This window comes from Felis catus, chromosome C1 (genome assembly GCF_018350175.1).
Source record: "Felis catus isolate Fca126 chromosome C1, F.catus_Fca126_mat1.0, whole genome shotgun sequence".
NCBI lineage: Eukaryota > Metazoa > Chordata > Mammalia > Carnivora > Felidae > Felis > Felis catus.
In genome coordinates, this window is record NC_058375.1 from 218,446,205 (window position 1) to 218,467,586 (window position 21,382).

The 21,382-nt window shown below is 40.5% G+C and overlaps 1 protein-coding gene across 5 annotated transcripts in view; it reads left to right on the plus strand.

Moving 5' to 3' along the window:
- Positions 1-21,382, plus strand: part of RBM44 (RNA binding motif protein 44) — a 45,693-nt gene that overhangs the window by 3,183 nt on the left and 21,128 nt on the right. For 2 of the 5 annotated variants that reach the window (XM_023259911.2, XM_011285600.4), the window contains exons 2-10: positions 8,005-8,092; positions 10,774-12,386; positions 12,674-12,732; positions 13,884-14,060; positions 14,572-14,755; positions 14,850-14,872; positions 15,003-15,087; positions 18,120-18,234; positions 19,212-19,340. In XM_023259911.2, the coding sequence (XP_023115679.1) occupies positions 8,020-8,092; positions 10,774-12,386; positions 12,674-12,732; positions 13,884-14,060; positions 14,572-14,755; positions 14,850-14,872; positions 15,003-15,087; positions 18,120-18,234; positions 19,212-19,340 (2,458 nt within the window). In that variant the 5' untranslated portion in view covers positions 8,005-8,019. The remainder of the gene's footprint in view (positions 1-8,004; positions 8,093-10,773; positions 12,387-12,673; positions 12,733-13,883; positions 14,061-14,571; positions 14,756-14,849; positions 14,873-15,002; positions 15,088-18,119; positions 18,235-19,211; positions 19,341-21,382) is intronic. The other 3 variants (XM_045034679.1, XM_045034680.1, XM_023259912.2) reach the window with 2 other exon arrangements.

The following is a 21,382-nucleotide window of genomic DNA, read 5'->3' on the forward strand; positions in this document are numbered from 1 at the left end:
TCTCTTACTAGGCTAGAATATTAGTTTTTATTGCTTTTTAAGTACACTTTCAGTTTTAAAAATTCCAAATGTGTTTGTGTGTGTGACATTATATCCTTTATGTCAAAATCAATATTAAATTGATATAGTAGTCACTATGATAGCAGACTCCTATTTGCATGTCTTTCAGATCTTAGTTTAAACGACAATGACAGTTCCTCAGGAAGGCCTTCCCTAACCCTAAGACTAGGGCAGGTCATTTTATGTCACACATAGCAATTTGTGTCTTTCCAAATCTCTAGAGTATAGAAATTTCCTAGAGTATTATTTCTTGGCCCCAATTAAGCTGTGGAATGTGTATTTTTAAAGAGTGTCCCAAGTGATTCTCATATTGGGCAAGTTTGAGAAAAGGGACCCTATAATAAAATTTATATGCTCCCTCTCCATTCTCCCATCCCATGTTTGGAAATCACTTGTTATGTGTCTATCATGTTTCACAAGGGTGGAGACTAATCAACTGTGTATCCTCAACACTTAGCATATGACTTAAACAGATTCGGTCATTATTGCATTATGTATTTTTTTACATTTATTCAATATTAATTATTATTTTATTTTATTTTTTTATATTGAATTTTTATTTAAGAATGATTCTCTAGAGAAGGGTATACATTCCTGAAACTGGAATGGAACTTACTGGTAATAGGATAGGTATATGTTTGACATCATTAGAAACTTCCAAACAGTGTTTCAAAATAGTTTTAACAATTTGCATTCCCTCTAGCAGTGTTGTTATGAATTCCTGTTTGCCTGCACCCTCACCAATATTTGGTGTTAATCAGTGTTCTTTTTTTTTCTTTTTTGCCATTCTACTGCGTGTGAAATGGTATGTTAGTGGTTTAAATTTGCACTTCCCTGATGACTAATGATGTTGAGCACTTTCTCATACATTTAAGAACATTCCATATGCCTTATGTTATGTGTGTGAAGTAATGTCCAAGTGAAGCTTTTTGAAGCTTTTTTTAAAATTCGATTTGTATGTGTTCTTTACATAATCTGGGTAACAGTCCTCTGTTGGATATGTAAATTGTAAATATTTTCTCCCAGTCTTTGTCTTGTCCTGTCACTTTTTTAGTGGTGTCTTTTGATGAGCAGCAGTTTTGAAATTTTGTGGAAGTTTAAATTAACACCTTTTTAGTTAATACCTTTTGTATTCTAAGAATATTCTAAGCAATCTTTGCCTACCCCAAAGTCATGAATATATTCTCCTATATTTCCTTGAGAAAATTTACAGGTTTGTTTTTTACATTCAGAAATATGATCCACCTCACCTCTGTTACCATATATGATGTAAAGGAGGGGTCCAGGTATTTTTCTTCTCCCCTTCAAAAATCTGGTTGTGTCGGCACCATTTACTGAATATGCATCAGACCTTCCTTTCCACATTGAACTGAATTAGTGCCTTTCTCAAAATTCAAGTGGCTCTCTTTCTGGACTCTCATAATCTATTAGTTTAACATGCTACATTGCAAATACTGTAGCTTCATAATAAGTCTTGAGATACATGTCATTTAGCTTTCTTCTAAATTGTTTTGGCTATTATAGGTTTGTTGCATTTCCATATACGTTTTTAATCAACTTGTCAACTTCTACCCCAAAAAAATTCTTCTGCAGTTTTGATTGAAATTGTGTTCAGTGTGTAGTTCAATTTGTAGAGAACAGATCTTAACAATACTGAGTTTCTTGATCCATGAACATGGTATATCTTTCCTTTTATTTAGTTCTGCCTTAATTTCTCTTGGTAGTATTTTGTAAGTTTCAACATAAAAGTCTTACGCATCTTTCATTACATTTAACCAGTAAGTTTTTCATGTTTTTTGATGCTTTTGTAAATGATACTCTTAAAATTTTCATTTTCCAAATCTTTGTTGCTAGAATATAGAAATGCACTTGGCCTTTTATTTTTCAACCTTGCTAAATTCACTTATTAGTTGCAGTAGTTTCTTTCTATATCTTTTTGGCTTTTGTCTGTGCGTTACCATGTGGTCTGTGAATAAAGTAGTTTAACCTTTTTTTTCCTCTCCAGTCTGTATGCCTTTTATTCATTACATGGCTGATATCTCTAGTACATGAAATAAGTGGTAAGAGAACAAATGTTTTGTTTTTGGTAGAAATTACTCGATTTTTCACCATCAAGCATGTTGTCTATATGGTTTTTTATTCTTTCACGTTTTCTGTAGATACCCATTATTAGACTGAGGAAATTCCTTATTGTTTTTGGTTTACTGAGAGCTTTTACCGTGAATAGGTTCTGAGTTTTAACAAATATTTAATCAAATTCTTTTTCTGCATCTACCGAGAGAACCATGTGATTTTTCTACTTTATTCCCTAACTTTGGTCAGTGACTGACTGCCTTTATATGTTGCTGGATTTGTTTTGCAAAAAGTTATTTTAGGATATGTGACTCTATGTGCTATTGGTATTTTTATTTTTTTCTTGCAGGTTCCTCAGAGTTTGGTAACAAGGTTATGCTAGATCTGTAAAACATATTGGGAAGACTTCCCTCTTCCTCACTTTTCTAAAGGACTTTGGTTACCAAAGTTGAATTCTGCCTTTATTTCTACCTTAGTAGATGAGTAGAATTCATCAATGAAACCATCTGCATCTGGAGTTTTCTTTGAGGGTAAATTTTTAATTACAGGCTTAATTTTCTTAAGAGATATAAGACTATTCATTAATTCAAAAAGGGGGGCTGTGTGTGGGTAGCTCAGTCGGTTAAGCGCCCTACTTCGGCTCAGGTCATGATCTCATGGTTTGTGAGTTCGAGTCCCGCATCGAGCTCTGTGCTGACACCTCAGAGCCTGCTTTGGATTCTGTGTCTCCCTGTCTCTTTCTTTCCCTCCCCCACCTGCACACACTCTCTCTCTCTCTCTCAAAAGTAAATATTTAAAAAAAAGAGAGAGATGGGACTATTCACATTGTTTATTTCTTCTTATATATGTTTTGGAAGGTTGTCGTTTTCAAGGAAATGTGTCTGAATTGTAGAATTTATCAGATAATGTTGTTCATTGCATTTACCATTGTTTTAATGTCTGAAGGTTCTATAATGTCCCCTTTATCATGTATGATATTGGCAATTTGCGTTTGCTCTTAAATGTTTTGTGTGGGTTTAATTTGTTCTAATTTTTCTAGTTTCTTAAGACAGACAACTGATGTTAGGGGTGCCTAGGTGGCTCAGTTGGTTAAGAATCTGACTCTTGGTTTTGACTCAGGTCATGATCTCATAGTTTGTGAAATCGAGCCCCACGTCAGGCTCTGTGCTGATGCAAGCCTGTTGGGGATTCTCTCTCTCCCTCTCTCTCTGCCCCTGCCCTGCTCTCTTTCTCTCTTCCTCTCTCAAGATAAATAAATATTTTTAAATGATAATTGATTTTAAACCTTTTTTCTTTTCTGTTATAAGCTCTTAAAGCTATACATTTCCCTCTAAGCAGTACAACTTTTGATATGTTGTATTTTCATCATTTAGTTTAAAATATTTTCTAATTTCCATTGTGATATGGTTTTTTTTTTTTTTGCCCATGAATTATTTACAAGTGTTTTGTTTAATTTCTAAATACTTGGGAAATTATTATCCTTTTAATTATTCTTAGTTGTGCTGTAGTCAGAAAATGTACTCTCAAGCGTGTGGAAGATTCTGGCCACGATGTAGTAACAGACTAGATTTATCATGTTGCCATAAAACAACTTGAAAACTAGGCCACGGGTATGAAACAGCTGTTTCCAGGCAGTGTGGGACTGCGACTTCTTAAGGAAAGAAAACATACAGTATGAACCCTGTGGTAGCCTGGCTTCCTACCTGCAACACATTTGGCAGGTCAGTGGCTTTGAACCAGGTACCGCAAAGTGTGTTAGCTTGCTCAGGCAATGAAACCACATTTGGTTGAGCCCTTGCCGTTGGAGTCACCACCTAGTTAAGCGTATGATAAACGCACTGGCATCTCCAAGATGTATGTGTCTTCTGCCAAATATGAGAATTGAGTGGGGATCTGGGAATCCTAGAGTCCTTGGTGGTGACACTCATCTCTGCAGTCCCTTTGGATGTGATATTGCTTTGATTTACCATTTCTTTTCCTAGGTAGAGGCAGTTCTGATGCCTTCCACTTGGCTTCTCCCACCGTGTAATAGCCCTTACTCAATAGGTCAGGGAACCAATGTGAGGATTCTGCCATCTGTTAAGTATGTCTTTGCCAACTGTGCTTTCTGAAACTGGGCAAATAGCCACAGGATGGGTTCAGGGACCCGGTGCACCCACTACAAAATGGACCCAAGCTAAAATTGCACTGATCATCTGATCTCCGTAAGTCCCTACTCTGGTTGGAGGGCCGGGCCACAGTGACATTTTGGGTCTCCTAAAATCAGTGTCAGTGCAGAGCCCAGTAGTCCCTGAAACGTCTGATTAGTTCCTTTTTTCCAATATACAGTTAGCCTAGCAAAAGGCTGTAAGTCCCTTTGGGAAAGGCTAGGAGAAAGATTAACGGTTTTAATTTTTGTTAGTGTATTTTTGGGGTCCTTTCTCAAAAGGACCCAGATTCCCCTTCATTCAAGGTTTTCTGGGTCTGTAAACTGGCACAAGTCTGGGAATTGATTAAGGGGTCAGGACTCTATTTTTATGACTCAGGTGAGAATTTTGTTCACTTGACCTAGAATTTTCCTGCTTATACAGATGAAATAAGAATTTAGTAGGCTTTGGGGAATCTGAGTAGCTCAGTCAGTTGAGTGTCCGACTCTTAATCTCAGCTCAGGTCTTGATCTCAGGGTCATGAGTTCAAGCCCCACATTGGGCTCAGTGCGGGGTGTGGAGCCTACTTCTGTGTCTCCCTCTCTGCCCCTAACCCGCTTGTGCTCTGTTTCTGTCTCTCTCAAAAATAAATAAACATTAAAAAAAAATTTTTTTTAAGAATTTAGTAGGCTTGATAGGAATTGATATAGGATGGATCTTTGATGGCCTTTTAAATTTTTTTCTGACTGGTTTTCTGTTCAGCTTTTTCTGTTAAGTTTTTTAATTATTTTCCTAGAAAATTACCTATTTTGGTTAAATTTTCATTTATCCATCAGAGATGTGTATAGCAATCTGGTTTTTTTTAACTTTTTAAAAGTTTGCTTATTTTTGAGAGAGAGAGACAGAGAGAGAGCAAGAGTGCAAGCGGGGGAGGGGCAGAGAGAGAGGGAAACGCAGAATCCGAAGCAGGCTCCGGGCTCCGAGCTGTCGGCACCGTGCCCGACGCGGGGCTCAAACCCACAAACCGCAAGATCATGGCCTAAGCCAAAGTCGGACACCTAACTGACTGAGCCACCCGAGCCCCACCAATCTCAGTTTTTAAAATAACTTTTTTTTTTAGTTTATGTATTTGAGAGAGAGAGAGAGAGAGAATGAGCAGGGGAGGGGCAGAGAGGACGAGACAGAGAATCCCAAGCAGGCTCCATACTGTCAGTGTGGAGCCCAATGTGGGGCTCAAACTCACAAACCATGAGACCATAACCTGAGCTGAAACCAAGAGTCGGACACTGAACTGATTGAACCACCCAGGTGCCCCCAAAATTTTTTTAAAAATCTCTTATTAAAATGCTCCTTTTCTCATTGTGACTTAGTCCTTTCTCAGATTTGTCAGGTATTTATTTATTTTTTCTTTTTTTTTTTTAATTTTTTTAAACATTTTATTTATTTTTGAGACAGAGGGAGACAGAGCATGAACGGGGGAGGGGCAGAGAGAGAGGGAGACACAGAATCGGAAGCAGGCTCCAGGCTCTGAGCCATCAGCCCAGAGCCCGACGCGGGGCTCGGACTCACGGACCGCGAGATCGTGACCTGAGCCGAAGTCGGACGTTTAACCGACTGAGCCACCCAGGCGCCCCTTTATTTATTTTTTCAAAGAATAGCTTTTGGTTTTAGTTATTATTTTTTACTCTTTTTAAATCGGTCACTTCTGCTTTTGTCTTAACTAATTCTTTTTTGATTTAAGTACTTTAGATCTCTTCTATACTCTTTTTTTTTTTTTTTAAGTAGGCTCCATACCCATCATGGGGCTTGAACTCGGGATCCTGAGCTCAAGAATTGCCTGCTGTATGGACCGAGGCTGGAGTTGACTGCTTATGATCATAGTTCGTTAAGTTTGACTTAGTAACGAGCATCTAAAGCTGTGGGTTCTTTGAGTTACAACTTTGGCAGGTCCCATGTATTTAGAAAGTCTGTGCTCTCGTTGTCACCAATTTGTTTTACTTGTTGAAGTTTGTACTGCTTAGTAAGTAGCTAAGTCAGGATTCAAAGCTAGATTGCCTGTCTCCACGGAGTGAGCCCTTCTGCTTTATACAGCTGACCCCTGAACAACACGTTTGAACTGCATGGGACCGTTTAGATTTTATGCAGAGTTTTTTCTAGATGGTACTCTACTGTATGTGTATTTTCCTTATGAAATTCATAATAACTTTTTCTTCTGTAGCTTACTTGGTGGTAAGAATACAGTATTTAGTGCATGTAACATACAAAATATGTGTTCATCTATTGTTCAGATTATCGGTAAGGCTTCCAGTCAGTGGTGGGCTTTTGTTAAGCTTGGGGGGAGTCAGAGTTACACGTGGGGGCTCGGTGCTCCTAGCCCCCGTGTTGTTCAAAGCTCAACTGTAATGTCTTCTCATTGTAGCACAGGACAAGTGCACCTCGATGATTTGTCCAAGATCACCAATTGAAATAGTTGATGGAGAATTACAACGAAATCAAGTTTTTTCTTCAAACTTCCCAGGAACCTTTGTAATACCTGGTCACCAGAATTCTGTGGAAGATACCTTAGCTTTCTAGGGGTATTAGACAGCGAAGATAACTAGGGGCCAGAAGTCCCAAGATGATTTTGTGTGTCGGCTGGACATTTCTTCTGCTGGTCTCTTCTGGGGTCATTCATGTAGCTACTGGGGGACCTTGATCTTCCTGTTAGGTGACTAACTTGGACTTCCTCATGTGGCAGCTGGATTCAAAGAGTCCTTGTCAATGACTTTTCTTTTTTTTAATGTTTATTGTGACAGGGAGAGAGAGCACATGTGTGCGAGTGGGGGAGGGGGCAGAGAGAGAGGGAGAGAGAGAATCCCGAGCAGGCTCCGCGCTGTCAGCACAGAGCCTGACGCGGGGCTCGATCTCGCGAACCATGAGATCATGACTTGAGGCGAAATCAAGAATCAGACACTTAACCAACTGAGCCACCCAAGACGCCCCTGTCAGTGCCTTTTAAAAACAGCTTTTTTGAGGTCTGTTTTACTCATTTCAAAAGTACAGTTTTAAAAACTCCATCAAGTGGTGCAGTCATCACACCATAAATCAGCTTTAGAACATTTTAATCCCTCCAGTAAGATCCCTTATACCCATTTACAGTTAACTCCTCTTCCCATCCCCTGCCCCACGCAACCATTAATCTGCTTCCTGTGTCTATAAATTGCTTTTTCTGTACGCTTCACTTAAATGGAATCGTGAGTGTGTGATCTTTGTCCAACTTCTTTCATTCGACGTGCTTTTGAGGTTACTCCAGGAGATTGCTTGCCTCGGTTTGTTCCTTTTGTTGCTGAAAGATGTTCCATTCTATGGATATACCATTTAATTGGGTTTTAATAGATCTATAATTTGTAACATTTTTGAAACATTTTTGATCCAGGTTTGACATCAGTGGGCCATACTGTAGCCTTTAGTACTCATTTTTTTGGATTAAGACTTTTGGGTGGCCTAATACATTGTTTGCCTTTAATCTTTAATGTTTCTTGGAAATTTTAAAAGAATGTGTCATGTCTCTTTAAATAGTAGAATCTATTCTGTAGCTGTCAACTCATGTTTTTATGAAAGTTATTCAAATGTCCTACCAGTTTTATCAGCCCTCTTCTTTTTGAATCTTTGACTGTATAATTGCCATTTTGTCAAATTCTTGATTTTCTGATAGCGTTTTTAAATACAATGCCGAGTCTGTTCAATGTTTACACCTCTTCTACAGGCAAATCCTTGGGAGATGCAGGCTGCCGCAGCCAAGCAGATAGCTCCTGGTAAAGCCTACCGCAGTAGTGGAGGAAACGTCCGGAAAGGTGAGGGGCCAGGCCAGCTGGCTTTATTGCGGGTGGAGAGAGGGACCGAACGTAATCGAGCTAGATAGTTCTCCGGCGTTGCTATGGCTTTGAACCTTCTTTGTGGCGAGGCGGTGGGATGCGACACGGTTTTAATTTGGCAAACCCAGGTGACTTCTGGGGAATGCAGCAGCCCACACAGGAGCTCTCAGGTAAAGGGAAGAGGCGGGGAAGAAAAGGTGAGCCAGGAGAGAGGGTTTCTGTCCGACCAGGCCTTCAGGAACTCCTGGCGGGAAGTAGCCTGCAGGGGGATGAGTGGAAGGCGGGCAGGTCGACCTCGCCGCCCAAGTGGCAGATGTTGTCTTCACACAGACCTAGAGTTTCTTTTTCTGTGGTAATGGTATGTGAGAAGACAAGAAACAAGAGCATAAGAAGCAGGGCGACTGAGCTTTATGTACGTATGAATATATGTGGTTTCAACACAGACACACACAGAACACAGAATTCAGATAAAATATAGGAGAATATTTTTGCAATCGTGGGGTAGAGAAAGCCAGCGAGACAAAACCCAGAAGTCAGAGAAGAGACCGATCCATTTAACTATCTTAAAAACCACGGTGTGACAAGATTTTATAGAAAATTCAAAGATAAGCAGTAACCTCGGAAAAAGTCACTCATATTATAAATCTAAAAAACAAAGGATTAGTATCCAGAATGCAGAACGAAGTCCTATACAGATCCTGCAGGAAAGCATAGAATGTGACAGTGACGCTCACCCTGCTGGCCTGGGCTCCAGCCCCGCGTTGATGATAGTTCGCTAGACATTCACATCTGGCTGTTTTCTCCCTCACCTTCAACTCTGCTCGCTTGGAACTGACCTCGTTGTCTCCTCCCTCCCGCCTTGCTCTTGCCCTGCTCTTCCTCACCAAGTGCCGGTCCCTCTAGCCCCACGTTTTTCCATGCAACTGTAATACCACGTGGTAAACCTTAGCCTTATCTCCGAACGATGGTCCAGCAGGGGGTACCCGGTGGGCAGTCAGGAAATCAGTTGAGCTGATTGTGACGAGCTTTTTTGAAATACATGAAATAGACCAGAAAATAGCAAAATACATCAGGCATAGAGTAGTTACTGTTTTATAAACTTTTTATTTCACTTATGCACATATGTATGTATGCGTGTACTGGATCTTGATAGAAAACGTAGTTCCGATTATGTTCTGAGTCAACAAAATTTTTTTTGAATTCTTTTTAATGTTTATTTTTGAGAGAGAGAGAGAGAGACAGATGCGAGTCCAGGAGGGGCAGAGACAGGTAGACAGAGAATCTGAAATAGGCTCCAGACTCTGAGCTGTCAGCACAGAGCCCGATGGGGGGGGGGGGGGAGGGCTCCACCTCAGGAGCCCTGAGATCATGTCCTGAGCCGAAGTCGGACGCCAGCTGAGCACCGTCCCCCACCCCCGGCGCCCCAGTCAACAAAATTTTCAAAGCCTTTACCTCTCCGTCATCTACCGTTCCCAGTGGACCTCCAGGCCTTGCCAGCTGTGGCACTTCTCAGTCCCACTTGTACACTTGGTCTGTGTGCCTCCGTCCCCCCTTCAAGCCTCCGTTCTTACTGTTGCCAGGGGTGTCCAAACTTACTTCCATTCCCTTTTAAGAAGCTTTCAGGAGTTGTCTGTTGCCTTAGAATAAGAGCCGAACTCCTGAGCACATCCTGAAAGGCCCCCTTCTGTTCATAGCTGCTGTCATTTCCATGGAGCTGTTTGACTCCAAACAGAGTGGCTTACAGTTTCCGGAAAATGCTGTGTTCTGTCATGTAGCTAACTTTGTACCATGCAGTTTGATTTGCCTAAAATAACTGTCTATTTTGTTTCAAAAGTGATTTGCCTAAAATAACTATTTTGTTTCGAAACACTTTTTAAATGTAAAGTTTTCTCTGAAGGTTGCTTCTCCTTTCTTCTCAAGCATTTGCGTGCTCATTAATACAACTGTGCCAGCACTCTGCAGCCGTGTCACATTCATATGTACGTTTCCTATCTGTGACCCTATGGAAGCCATGAGTGTTTGGGTGCGGTGCCTGTGTCTTCTTTCCTTTGTTTTTAAAATGCCTGAGGCTGTCATTAGGAGACCTCCAAAGATTACAGAGTGGCTGCCTTATAAATAGTAAACACCTTGCCATTGAAAGAGTTCTAGAAGAATCTTGGCTATTAGTCAGCTGGAGCTACCATAACCAGATACCATAGACCGGGTGGCTTGAACAACACACATTTATTTTTTTGCAGTTCTGGAGGGTAGAAGTCAAAATCAGGGTGCCAGCCTAGTCAGGTTCTGGCAGGGGCTCTCTTCCTGGCTTGTGGATGGCCTCCTTCTTGCCATGTCCTCACACGGTGGCGAGAGTGAGCCTTCTGGTGTGTCTCCCATCCTGGGGGCCCCATCCTCATGACCTCATGTAGCCCCAATTACCTCCCAAAGGCCCATCTCCAGTTATCTTCACACTGGGAGTCAAGGCTTCAACATTCAAGTTTTGAGGGGGACAAGACTCAGTCCATAGCAGCAACCATAAGGGATATTTGTCATGGGCAATGTGAAAAGAACCCCTACATTGGGAAGAGCTTTGATCAGATCGTGTCTGAGGTCACTTCTAGTGTGAAGAGTTTGTAATGCTACTGCTGCCAACATTTTCTTCTTTTTTTTTTATTAATCAGATGAACCTTCTAATCCTAAGAAAGCAAATGTGTTCTTCTCTTCCAATGGTTGTAATGAAGCCAGATCGGCTTTTCTTGATGATGACCGGGATTCCTTGGCACCAGATCAAAGAGCTGATGACACGGAAGTGAGCAGTACTGACACAGTGGACTTCCTGGAGCCATCTTGTCCTGGGAGCCTGGACGCCAGCAGAGAGCGCACTCACTCACAGTCCAGTGAGTTTGAAGACAGTGCCGACTGTGCTTTCTTGAATGAAACATACTCCATACATTTTTCTGAGTCAGAACGAAAGAATGAAAGTCTCACTCACTTAACTTCAGAATTGGATTCTGAAATGCAGAACACAGAAGGAGTGTGTTTTGATATTTTGGAGCATCAAGGTATTAAGATTATTGGCTTGGAAAGAACCTACAAGATTTCAGATGAAGATTATAAAGAAACTGCCGAAGATGAGCAGAAGCACGAGATCGACGAGGACTCCCAGCAGGAGTATCATAGTGCGGAGGAGCAAGAACACATAAGTGCCCATGTATCTTTTGACCAAACGAAAACATTAAACACACCTGATCTGGAGGTTGTTGGGTTAAGAAATTCGGGTTATGAAGCTGAGTGTGCTAGCCATCTAGACGGTAATCGTGTCGAGTTGGCAAGTGATTCTAGCATCTTTCTAGATTCAGTTGATGTTTATGGACAAGAAGATGCACCCCGTGGCTCCAAGTTTCAGAATTCTGTTGTATTAAGAGACTATCACGAACCAAAGCATGACATGTGTAAGGAACAAGAGACTAGTTTAATGTACCACACGGTATTTGACGAAATTGTACTAGGGAGCAGTCCCCTTGAAAATCGGGAATCTCGATCTAAAAGTAGTTTCTTGAACCCTCAGAAAGCACTAAAAGCTACAACCTATATCGGCAAAATGAAATGTGAAATAATTGAAAGTAAAGATTTTTGTGGGAATGAAATCGTTGAGAACCAAAAGTCGCACCACCTTGGAAATCCTAGCACATTACAAGAAGACAGAGCTTTACAGGTGTTACTCCAACCCGGTCAAGATTGTCAGACTTCCTGGACCTCTGCTGTTGATGATTCAGTAATTTCTCCCTGTGGATATTCACATTATAGAAGCCTACAAAATACCCCCAACCCAGCCTTAGATGTTTCCGTTACTACCCCGAGGATTACAGCCAGAGATCATGAAGCAGTGGATGAGATCTCCCTAAAAGCTGCTGATGACAGCACCACAAATAACTCGTGTTTTCCCAGCATAGAAGGAACACGTCCTGAGTTGGTGATGGATGCGGCAAGTGACAGCGTCACGGTTCATCAGACGGTGGACGTTTGCGCTGACTTTAGGGCTTGTTTCACAACCAGCAGGGCAACGAGTGCGAGACCTTCTGTGGTATCTGCGTCAAGCAATACAGACATAACCATGATGAACAAAAGGCGGCCTGGGGAGTGGCAGGGTGAGAGACACAGAAGTGTGGCCTGTAATACAGATGGGCCACACAGCCGAGATCATGAAGACACGCCAGTGACGATGAGCAGAGGACCACTGGGGAACTCTCTCTCAGTTGACAGTTCAGAGCCTAATGGAAATCTCCTAAACAAGGTAAAGCCAGTGTAACTCATAAGAAAATTTTATTTGACCTTATATGAAGGCAGTGTATGTTATAATTCAGCAAATTATGATGGGGGTTCCTGAGGCTTTCGTGAGAAAATGCCGGATGAGGGGAAACGGTGAACAGGTTGCTACCAAACTCTAGCCGTCTTTGGCGGCAGCTATTGATGCAAAGTCAGTTAGAAATTGGATTTTACGTTTTACCAGTTGGGAACTCCAGATACAACGTATGTTCTTTGTCATATCTTTCTAATTTAGTTTTAAAACATGTTTTCCAGGATTCCCTGGAATTAAGAAAAACATCTGCTACCACAGACTTAAAGAAACATCCTGAAAGGTAAGTCAGATGTATAAACTTAACAGATATACACGGGGAAGAGAATCAGAAGAATAATTTGCTTTTTTGTAAGGTATTTAACCATATAGAATAATAGCTAAAAAAGACCTTAAGAGATCATCTGCTTCAGCCGTTTGCTTTCGAACAAATAAATGTTAGGATAACGTATAATGTTAAAGCTTTTCACTTACTAAGATTCAGTCTCAGTAATTCCTTCAGAAACTCACGGCGTCTTATTCTATTTATTCTACCCAAATCTGCATGAATTTAAGTACTCCATTTTCTTTCATTTTCGACTCCTATAGACCAAAACAAAATAGCACAGATGAAAACCTTCACACATTGGAAGAAGTAAATAGCTACTTTCACTGGAGTATTTTAATCTTGATTTTAATTCATTGTGTAATTTATTCTGCATCCGTGGAGAACCGCGTTGCGGGTTTGGAGGGGAAAGGGGAGGTCTCTCAGAAGCCAAGCTAGTTGTCATGCTCTGAGGTCATTTACTTTTTCCTTCCTTCATTCTTCCTTCTCTTAATGAGTTTAATCTGGTATCCAGTCCTCTAAAATTAAATGGCAGCGCTCATTTCCCATGGCAGAGGTGTTGAGAACGGCAGGAAGTGACAGCCAGTAGCAAGGGAAGAATTATTAACCAAGAACTATTAACGTTCGAAAAATAATAGTGAGTTGAGGCTTTTTGATCTATTTACAGTAAAATATTTGCTTATGATAATGACCCTTAATTAATAAACATGTAAATCACGTCTGTATGAAAGAGAGAACACATTTAAGAACCGTTTCCATCCAGAATGCTTGCAACTTTAAAAAATGTGGGTCAAGGCTTGATTTAGGTTGAAAATCTTCTGATTATGGATGAATAAAATTGATACTTTACTTTGGAATCCTTTTTCGGTAAAAGAAAGCATACATCGGAAAATTTTTTACTTCTCTGACTTTTAGAAAGAGTATGTTTAGCTTCGACTTGACATCCTTGTCTTCTGAAGCTGTCGTGTGTTCGTGCGGCCTTTCCGTCCATAGTAGAAATTGATTGAAGCCTGGCAGGAAAAGGGAAGAAATGTTAAAATGTTTCAGAGCTGCGTCTTACCAGAGAAAGATGTTTGGAATCTGAGCTAACCCAGTCTTTTATTTTCCAGGGAATCTCCGCCTTGTGAAGAGGCGGGGAGGGGTTTGGCCTCCCGGTGCTGTGAGGACGCGAGGCGAAGAGCCGCGAGGGCAGAGCTGCACCTCCTGCACCTTCACTACCAGATGTGTCAGCGCCACTGCAGTGACATTTACAAGCTTGTCACGGAAAACAGGGAGGGGTTCAGCAGGTGATTGTTCATTGTAGATCTGTATCTTGGAAATTTACCACAAGCTTTCGATGTACACCAGAAAGCATCCTTAGTTTCTCTTTTCGAAAGGCAGAACGAGGGGGAGGTCGCATCCGGTTCTGTCGGCTGGCCTGGGGGTAGTGGGCTTCCAAAAGGAATCCGTTGCGACTTCGCGGAGAGGCAGCGGCGTATGTTGGGAGGAGGCGTCCAGCCAAAAGACAGAGCTGACGGGTTGTTGTTGCTGTTGTTGCATAAAGTCCCAAGTATGGCTGAAGTCAGTCGGAGGGTTTTGCGTGACATTCTGCCACATCCTCTCTAGCCTGTATGTGGAGGGTTGCTGTGCCGCCCCTAGAAAAACATCTTCTTTGGTTCCTTTTCTTTTACTAACCATTTCGAAGAAAAAAAATCTGTATAGATCTGGTGGAGTTCGAACTCGGGGTGTAACATAATCCAATAGTGTTCAGTGGATGACCTGTGCCTAAGTGGTTTTGTAAATTGAACTTCTGAACAGGAACCTATGGAGTAATTGTGCTAAGAAGCAATTAGGATCAGCACTACTGTCTGTTTGGGGAGACTTGAAGGTTAGGTATGAGAGCTTGAAGGACAGAATACACAAGGGCAGGCCGCTGGAGGAGCTGCCCCCGCTGTCTGTGGAATCGAAGTTACTATCGACCTTTTCTACTTTGGCTTTCACGGTATGTTTGTATGTTTTAGAATTCAGATTTTACTTCATTTACACAGAATACATCTTAAACTAAGAGATTGTTCTTCCCTTTGCTCTCTTTCCAGCTAATGAAAGAGGAATCAGACGTGTAAGTTATGGTTTCATCCAATGTAGAATTCATTAGATCTTAAAAACTGCTTAATTCGGTTAACTTTCAGTTTTCTGTTGGTTTTTTCAGAACATTGACAGATTCCTTAACGAAGTGTTTCTCTGTTTAGCTTTTCAGGAGCAGATTCTGAACTAGATAATCAAAATACATGTGATGTTGATGTCCCTTCACGCCTAAAAAAGACTCCGTCTCAAGTGAGATTTTTAAAAAGTAGTTGATCGGGGTAAATCTTTAATTTTATGGCTTAAGCAAAGAAAACTGCAATGTTCGGAAGCCCTCACGTCTTTCTTTTCACTCAGCTCACTTTGTGTACTACCATTTGAGGGACGTAACTGGTTAGAAGGAACTTAATGTCCTGATCAGACCGATGTCAGTAGCGTATGTTCAGTGGGGTGACCATACATAACTTAGCGTCAAACCAGGAGACTTCTGAGGGTGGAAGGCAGTGACGTTAATGACTCACTGTGACAGTAGGTGTAAACCTGAACCGCATCGGGCAGACCAGGCCGTGTGGCCACCATCATAGTGTGACCCAGGGTGGTTAAAACTAAAAAATTGTTGCCCGTGTCTCAGGAGGTAAAGTAATATCTCCTTCATTTTAGACCAGGCAGAGGTTTAATTCCTTCATGATTGAAATGATAAAAATAGTTTTTAAATGCCTTCCGTAGGTTTTCTCCATCTCTTTTGTTCCCCTAAGGAATTGTCTGTCAGATGGCAGTCTGTGCGAGAGCACTCTGCAAATTGTGAAGTGATGCAGAAACACAGGTTATGGTCCATCGTCAAGTGAGGCAATGGCGTAGAAAAGCTAAAGTTTATTTCTGTTTTCTGCTTTTGCTCTTAACCCTGAGGTTATATTATTTGAGTAGTCTTAAATAAAAAGATGCATTTCGAGGCCAAAAGTAAAATACTTAATATTGAGTTATATACTTCTCTATTAACACATGATTAAAAGCAAATTACTTTAGCAAATGATGTGTTCCATTGTCTGCTTGTTTAAAAAAAATCTCAGTTATCCACAAACTTAACAGATCTACAGCCAGATTTTTACATCCTCACATTTCTCACATAGTTTGTTAAAACATGTTAATTTAGTAATATATAATGTTCTGGAGGATTTTTTTTCATCACTGTAGTGGGAACAGTGATATAACCTGCTTATTTGGGGACAACAGTATTGTCTTTAAAAATACAAGATGCAGTTGGTGGGGATGTAAAACGGGTGCAGCCGCTCTGGAAAACAGCATGAAGGTTCCTCAAAAAATTAAAACTCCATCTACCCTATGACCCAGCAATAGCACTGCTAGGAATGTACCCAAGGGATCCAGGAGTGCTGATGCATAAGGGCACTTGTACCCCAATGTTCATAGCAGCACTCTCAACAATAGCCAGATTATGGAAAGAGCCTAAATGTCCACCAACTGACGAATGGCTAAAGAAGAGGTGGTTTATATATACCACGGAATACTACTTGGCAGTGAGAAAGAATGAAACCTGGCCATTTGCAGCAATACGGCTGGAACTGGAGGGTAGTGTGCTAAGTGAAATAAGTCAGGCAGAGAAAGACAGATACCATATGTTTTCACTCATATGGATCCTGAGAAACTTAACAGAAGACCATGGGGGAGGGGAAGGGGGAAAAAAAAAGTTAGAGAGAGGGAAGGAGGCAAACCATAAGAGACTCTTAAAAACTGAGAACAAACTGAAGGTTGATTGGGGGGTGGAGGAGACGGGAGAGTGGGTGATGGGCAGGTAAGAGGGCACCTGTTGGGATGAGCCCTGAGTGTTGTATGGAAACCAGTTTGACAGTATATTATATTTAATAAAAAAAAATTAGAAAAAATAAATAAAAATACTAGGTACAGATATAACAATTTTTATAATCTTAGTTTGGGCTTTAAGACAATACCTATTATAATAGGTTGGGATGAAATTAAATTGACAGGTTATATGTGAAAACCAGTATAGTGTAGGATAGTGTTTCTAAATTTCAGCTATTCATGTACTATCTTCACAATTGTTCATAGCTGTGTATTACCTATAATGTTGTTTGCTTTGTATTTTTCTTTAAATGAGTCTCCTTTTAAAATAATGTGTAAACGCCAGTCAGAGTGGCCAAAATGAACAAATCAGGAGACTGTAGATGCTGGAGAGGATGTGAAGAAACGGGAACCCTCTTGCACCGTTGGTGGGAATGCAATCTGGTGCAGCCACTCTGGAAAACAGTGTGGAGGTTCCTCAAAAAATTAAACATAGACCTACCCTATGACCCCCAGCAGTAGTACTGCTAGGAATTTACCCAAGGGATACAGGACAACTGATGCATAGGGGCACTTGTACCCCAATGTTTATAGCAGCACTCTCAACAATAGCCAAATTATGGAAAGAGCCTAAATGTCCATCAACTGATGAATGGGTAAAGAAATTGTGGTTTATATACACAATGGAGTACTATGTGGCAATGAGAAGGAATAAAATATGGCCCTTTGTAGCAACATGGATGGAACTGGAGAGTGTGATGCTAAGTGAAATAAGCCATACAGAGAAAGACAGATACCATATGGTTTCACTCTTATGTGGATCCTGAGAAACTTAAGAGAAACCCATGGGGGAGGGGAAGGGAAAAAAAAAAAAAAAAGAGGTTAGAGTGGGAGAGAGCCAAAGCATAAGAGACTCTTAAAAACTGAGAACAAACTGAGGGTTGATGGGGGGTGGGCGATGGGTATCGAGGAGGGCACCTGTTGGGATGAGCACTGGGTGTTGTATGGAAACCAATTTGACAATAAATTTCGTATATTGAAAAATAAAATAATGTGTAAAGAGTAGCTGTTACACGTGGTAAAGAAATACTGCTTTTTATAAATAAAAGGTATATCTCAGCACACATTAAATATATTACTGTTAATTGTTAATGTGAAAAATACTAGCATACTTCTGAAAAGCCTCTCAAGTACTTCTAGTGTTGTATGTATGCCACACTTTGCTAACCATTGATGGTGTTAGTCGCCATACACAGACTCACTTCACATCCTTGTTCTGGTTACGTGTGGCCAACCTAAAGCAACAGATTGCTTTACTTGCATTTGCTCAGCCAAAGGAAATGGTTGAGCTCTTGCTGCCTTCGTCGTCGTGCGGAGCAACCGATGCCCATGGTGACTGCCTACTGCGGAATAGTGTCCAGGAACTATCGGTCCTTATTTATTGTTGTTTTCCTTATTTTAATCCTCAGATGTCCTTACTGTCTGGCGATAGTCCTCCTAAACAGGATACTTTACCCAAGGAAGATGGCTTAAAAAATGGTGACATAGATATAGACTTTAGTCAGCTGAAACTTGATGAAAAAGGTCAGTGTAAAGACGTAGTCCCGTGTCATTGCCAGAAAACTCAATAAAGTTTAAAATATTCCTAGTGCCCATTCATTAAATCAAAATAAATATTTTTAATTTACTGAATGTGATCAGTCTGATTATGAAAGTGAAATACGTTCTTGTTACGTCTACTTAACATCTGTAGGGTTATTTAATGCCAAATAATCATACAGGCTTGATCTTCTGCTTCATGTTCTCCAATCTGAAAAGTCTTTCTTCTGTCCAATTTGCATCTATATAAGTCGTACTTTGCTTTTAGTTTTGCCCTCTATGGAAAAAGATTATAATCATTCCAAAACGATCATTAATTCAGTTTTTAATGAAATAGAGCTGCAGTACTGTTTAATCCCTTTTTTAAATGTTTGCTATTATTCTGTGTATAAAAATTTAATTTCACTTAAAGATCAGAAAAGTAAGGCCTTCAATAAACTGGGAATCAGTGTTAATTAAAGGAAAAGTGGCCCCTCTCCCCCACTCAAGCTTTCTCTCTCTCTTTCCCTGTCTAAAATTAAAAAAAAAAAAAATTTTTTTTAAAGGGTGCCTGGGTGGCTCAGTCAGTTGAATATCTGACTCTTGATTTTGGCTTAGGTCATAATACTAGGGTCGTGGGATAGAGCCCCACGTGGGGCTCCATGCTGAGCTTGGAGCTTGCTTAAGATTCTCTTTCTCCCTCTCTCCCCTGCTCATGCAGTCTCGCTTTCTCTGAAATAAAAAAGTAATAAATAAACAAATAAATACTGGGAAACAGATCACTCAGGATAGTACTTTTTATTCAGGGGCTACTGAAAAACCCTTCTCAAAGAATCTTTATGCTTGGTTTATACTTTGCTGATACTTATTTTTACCTAAAACTAATAATTGTCATCATGCTGATTCATTCTAAGAAGCTTGTTAGATAATTTCTCAGTTTAACATCATACATAATTCATAGCTACTTCTGATTAATTTCTCAGGCTGCAAAAATTACCGAGAAGTAAGTGAAGACTGGTTTGATGCTAAAGAAAACCTGACAGGAGTTGACTTGTCAGGAATACAAGAAAATCAAATAGAGAAGGACAAAGGGGATCCAAAGTTTACACAAGGTTGGTTGTTAACGGTTTACTAAGAAACCCTGAATTATGTAGCTCATCTTGTAGCCATCTTTTGTGTTATTCTGGGGACTAAACTTTTAATATTTTATTGTTGTGGCTTTCCTTTATAAATATGAAAAATAAGACATTGGACATTTGGAGGTCAATTTTTCTAGAAAGTAAATCCGTTTAAACTGTTCATTTCTCCTTCAGAAAACTGCTAAAAGCTTAAATCCCAGATTTGGTTCGCAGGTAGAGGTCCGCGTCCTCCACCGCCGCTCAAGGCCAACACCAGTGCTCTTTCAGGGTGCTCTTTTCCCTTGACCCTCAGCAGACGTTTTCTAGAAGGAGGGGTATGTGGTGGACAGAACCAGCTTCCCAGTTTGTGTCAGGCACCCAGTGCTGTCTCTCAAATGGGCGTGAGAGATCAAAACTGTCTGCTTTCCCTCTCTTTCGTAATTTATTTCGTTTCAAGAATGTTTTCATCTTTAGATAGTCTTTAATTGCTTATAACAGTTGTAATTTCCTCTAGTGTCCGTGATCATTGCCATTCTGTCATTTCTAGATATATGCTCCCTTCCTTTATTTTTTGCCTATATGTTTTCATGGATTTTTTCTTTTGTTTGACATAATGGCAATGGTTTTTAGGGGGGTCTTTTGGCTTGTATAAATAATGCTTACTAATATTTTTAAATAAAGTATAAGGAAATTTTACCTGAAGGTTCTCCAACCTGCATTAACCACTCTTAATATACTTTACCATCAATTTATGCATTTCTTTATGCATATATGTAATACACATATACAGTAACATAAATGACATTATTTCATCTACTTTAATCGCAACTAATTTTTTTCCTTTCCTTGCGTTATTTTTGTCTACATCACTTGGCACGCACTGTGTACATAGCTTACTTGATCTGTGGACTGCCTTCCCACAGTATCTCAGAGGGGTCGGATTTTTCTGTATTTCGTTCACTACCCATACCCAGTGCTACGTACAATGTTCTGCCCGTGGGGTGTTTAGTGGTCATGTTTGTATTGAACTAGTGAAAGGAGAGTCTCCGTTGGCTCACTGTAGCTCCTTGCTCCCTCACCCCAGTGTAAAAATATACAGATAATTAGTTACGCTATTTTCTCTACAACAGTACATTATAAACCAAGAGATTAAAGGAAGTAAGTTAATGAAGAAGGTTGTTATTGCCTAGAGATGAAGGATTCTGCCTTAATCCCAGCAGCACCACTTAATGAGATTTGTGACCTAAACTCCTAAGACCTTGGCATCCTTCTCTACAGAATGGAAACGATGGCAGTTGCTGGGTCATGGGGTGCCCTTGAGCATTACACGAGGTGACGCGTATGCAGTGCTGGGTATATTAGAGAGTGAGAAATGTGAGAAAGTCAAACTTAAAACTCTCCCACTATTATATACAAATAGGAAACAAATTAAAGCTGCTCTAAGAATTCATTCAACAGATATCTGTTGTCTACCACTGATGTGCCAGCTTATAGGTTTGGACAGTAAATTGAAAGAATCTCCGTTCAGTAAATCCTTCTTGATTTCAGACCAAGTTCTCTTCAAAATAGAGACCGTGAAAATGCATTCTAAGAATTCTGAATTTTATCAAACAAAAAATACATCTGTAATCCTAATATTTGTGGTTCCCAAAAAGTGCTATGTAAATCAAGTTATTTGTACCCCCCCCCTTTTTTTTCAACGTGCCATTACCACTGCCACAGGCTGGTATTTTTCTGATTTTGAAGGTTTTGTTGGTGGGATGCTTCCCCAGCAAAGGAATAAACATAAACCCTGGCCAGTGTTACCATGGGGGCAGCTAGGATCCTGTGTGCATCCAGCATCGTAGACAGCACTTCTCTGCACCAACGGCAAGGGAAAGACGCCTTTCTTGGCTAGGATGTACTCGATTATCTGATTAGACGTTATTGACCCGTTTTTGAGCTGCAAGAGGCTTAGTATCAACCGATCCAGTCTCTGTGTTTTGAGGATGATGGGTTTAAGGCCCCCAAACCTTCAACCTGTACTCTAGGCTCTC